Raw genomic sequence first — 3,682 nt, forward strand, 5'->3', positions numbered from 1 at the left:
GCCACCACACCCGGCCTATTTTGTATGTTTAGTAGAGACAGGGTTTCTCCATGTAGCTTGCTTTTTTTACTTAGCAAAGTGTCTTCTAACATATTCCCCCCTCAAAAATTGTAGCAGTAATGTCTGACTATAGTTAAAAGAAATCAACAAAACTCATAAAAAAAGCTACAAAGTGAGAAAGTCTCCTCCTGTCCCATCCCCAGTTTCAGTCCTTAGAGGTAACTTTTGTTAAAAGTATCTGTTGGAAATTCTTGTAGAAAGTACTATTTTAACTTTTAATGTATTTCAAGTTTTCTTCTTTATCAGTTTATTGATTCCCTGCTATGAAAGATAAGGAATTCTGTGTCCTCATTGTATCTCCTGCCTACACCCTTCCTCATTCACATCTCATGTCTTCATAATGTTATTCCTTTTGTTCTTCTGATTGCCTATTTTTTTTGCTTTAAGGAAATAATGTGAAGCTTCCATTTCATTTCATGTTTGTTCAACTTTAGTCAGTATCAGTTCATCCCTGCAGTGAAAGCTGAGGACATTCTTGTAGTTACTCTTGTTCTACCTCTCTTGCTCCTCTACTTCGCAGTTTTTGTTTGTGATACTATTTTTCATTGTTATCACATTTATCGTTTATCCTTCAATACAATCCAGGTATAAGTACTTTGTCTAAACTTGAGACTTCAAAGTTGGAAAACCAGGAAAGAAAATTGATAACATTACAATTATGTAAATATAATTCTATAACCAAATATGTTTTGACACAGAAAGTACTCTGTATTGTTAAGACTTTGCCACCCAGAGAGATATATCACTATCTAGTGAATTATTTGACTTTCTCTATAACTTCCTTTGTGATTTCCTGAATCAGATTCAGCTGCCATGTTTCTTGTATCTCATGTTACTGTCTTTCTTGGGTTTCTATTCAATTTGCTGTATTACCTTCTTGAGTAATTTTTTTTATAAATGGTGCATGAGCTATAAACATTCTGAATTCTGGAATATTCAAAAATATATTAATACATGATTGGTTTGACTGGGTATAGAATTTAGATTACATTTTTTTCCCTCAAAACTTTGAATTATTCCCTTTCTGCTAGTGTTTAGTTTTACTGATGAGAAGCCTGATTGTAATATACCTGTGTTACTTTGTAGATATCTGTGTTTTGTTTTCTGTTTCCCTCTGTGGAAGCTTGGGTATGTTTTTAAAGTTCAGACATTTTACCAGGATATGTCTGGAGAGTTCCTTTCAGCCTAAAGATTCTGTATTTCTTTAATTTAGGGAAATTTTCATCTTTATTTTTTCCTTCTTTGACTTCTCTGTATTCTGAAACTTTTGTTAGAAACGCATTTGGCCTTCTGAATATATATCTACAGGTTGACTTTTGTTCTCAATTCTGGGATATTCTCTTACCTTTATCTTAGAGATCATGAAACTGGCCTTTCGGGGTCAGTTTTATTATTTGCTTTAGCCACTGAGTTTTTGTTTCAGAATTTATCTTTAAAATTTTCTAATGTCCCTAATTTTTGCTTTTCTTTATGTAGCATGATGATATTTTACAGATGTTTATTAATCTGATAATATGTGTTACATTTTTTTTAAAGATTTCTTTCATCTCTTGAATTATCTGTTATCCATGGTCAGTTTTCTATTTATTTTGACCTTTTTTCTATTATTAGTTTTCTCAAATGTTTGGTGATGCATAATTCTGTATCAATATTTATGAATGAAAGATTGTGTGTTGCTTGTTTTAAGTAGCTGACGTGGATTTCCTCAGTTCCAGTCTAAATGTCTGTTTCATCAGTAGCTATCTTCAGGGAACAACATTCGCACTAGCATTGTGTCCTACCTGTTTCCGAGCCCATATCCCTCACAGTCTCCAACAGATACTCTTGATGCTTTGCATATTGCTCCCAGTTGCCAGGTGCCTTTCCCTGCATGAGAATCTTTCTCCGTCTGGTCACTGGGATGGTCTGCATAGTGAGGGATAGGAGGGAGGCATGCAAGACCTGAGGGCTGATGGAGAATTTAGTTTAGGATTCATCAGCTGTTCGGAAGGGGGAGGTTTGACATCATTTGCATATGCCCTCTTGTGGTTTAGTGGTGGTGGCTACCAGTACTGGTAGATGGCTGGAGGATGAGAGAAATGCTTGATGAAGTCATAGGTCCTTTTTTTCAAGTGACTAATTTACAATATAGAATGTTTTTCTTTTGTTTGTAACTTCGTAATGTTTTGTATGTTCAAAAGCTAGACTAATATTCTAGTCCAATTTTTGCATTGTTCGTGTGAACTTAAAATTAATATGAAGATGGTTGGTTTTCATATCAATTTGGTTTAGTAGGTGAAACAGATGAATTTCTATTTTTTAAATGTAGTTTTTCTTAAGTGAAATTTTTTTTTTTGGGATGGAGTCTCACTCTATCACCCAGGCTGGAGTGCAGTGGCGCAATCTCGGCTCACTGTGAGCTCCGCCTCCCGGGTTCACGCCATTCTCCTGCCTCAGCCTCCCAAGTAGCTGGGACTACAGGCGCCCGCCACCGCGCCCAGCTAAATTTTTTTTTCTTTTGTATTTTTAGTAGAGATGGGGTTTTACCGTGTTAGCCAGGATGGTCTCCATCTCCTGACCTTGTGGTCCACCCACCTCAGCCTCCCAAAGTGCTGGGATTACAGGCGTGAACCACCATGCCCAGCTTTGTTTTGCTTTTTGAGACAGAGCCTCGCTCTGTCACCCAGGCTGGAGTGCAGGGGCGCGATCTCAGCTCACTGCAACCTCTGCCTCCTGGATTCAAGCGATTCTCCTGCCTCAGCCTCCTGAGTAGCTAGGATTACAGGTGCGTGCCACCATGCCTGGCTAAATTTTGTATTTTTAGTAGAGATGGGGTTTCACCATGTTGGTCAGGCTGGTCTTGAACTCCTGACCTTGTGATCTGCCCATCTTGTCCTCCCAAAGTGCTGGGATTACAGGCATGAGCCACTGCGCCCAGCTTTTTTTTTTTTTTTTGAGATAGGGTCTTGCTGTGTCACCCAGGCTGGAGTGCAGTGGCGCCATCTTTGCTCACTGCAGCTTCAGCTTCCCTGGCTGTAGCCATCCTCCCTCCTCAGCCTCCCAAGTCGCTGAGACTGCAGTCCTGTGCCACCATGCCCAGCTAATGTTTGTATTTTGTGTAGAGACAGGGTTTTGCCGTGTTGCCCAGGCTGGTCCGGAACTCCTCAGCTCAAGTGCTCCACCAACCCTCAGCCTCCCAAAATACTAGGATTACAGATGAGAGCCAAAATTATTCTTAGTTTTTTTAGGTTAACTCATTTGACGTAAGAAGTATGTATAGATAGCCAGAGAGCAAACACAGATAGCTAGAGCAATCATGTGAAATGGCAACTGTGTGGACGTTGAAATATTGATCACTATTCCTTTGGTTTGTTATGGTAGAGAAAGGCATTTGAAGAAGAAAGAGCCAGTTGGTTAAAGCAGCAGTTTTTAAATATGACTACCTTTGACCACCAGAACTCAGAAAATGTGAAACTTTTCAGTGCCTTCTCAGGAAGTGAGTACTTTATAAACTCTTTAATTTGAACATGCATATAAATAAAATTATTTACATGTTACAAAATACTATGTACTATTAATACAGAACTTTGGAAATCACCAATTAGAGCTCTCTAATTATAACTAAAAGTCAACTTTATTTATT

General features: G+C 38.4%; 1 protein-coding gene across 1 annotated transcript in view; it reads left to right on the plus strand.

Moving 5' to 3' along the window:
- Nucleotides 1-3,682, plus strand: part of SSX2IP (synovial sarcoma, X breakpoint 2 interacting protein) — a 40,436-nt gene that overhangs the window by 28,312 nt on the left and 8,442 nt on the right. Inside the window, exon 11 of the mRNA XM_011956195.1 lies at nt 3,421-3,535. Within this exon, the coding sequence (XP_011811585.1) occupies nt 3,421-3,535 (115 nt within the window). The remainder of the gene's footprint in view (nt 1-3,420; nt 3,536-3,682) is intronic.

Source organism: Colobus angolensis, unplaced genomic scaffold (genome assembly GCF_000951035.1).
Source record: "Colobus angolensis palliatus isolate OR3802 unplaced genomic scaffold, Cang.pa_1.0 Scaffold41, whole genome shotgun sequence".
Classification (NCBI taxonomy): Eukaryota; Metazoa; Chordata; class Mammalia; order Primates; family Cercopithecidae; genus Colobus; species Colobus angolensis.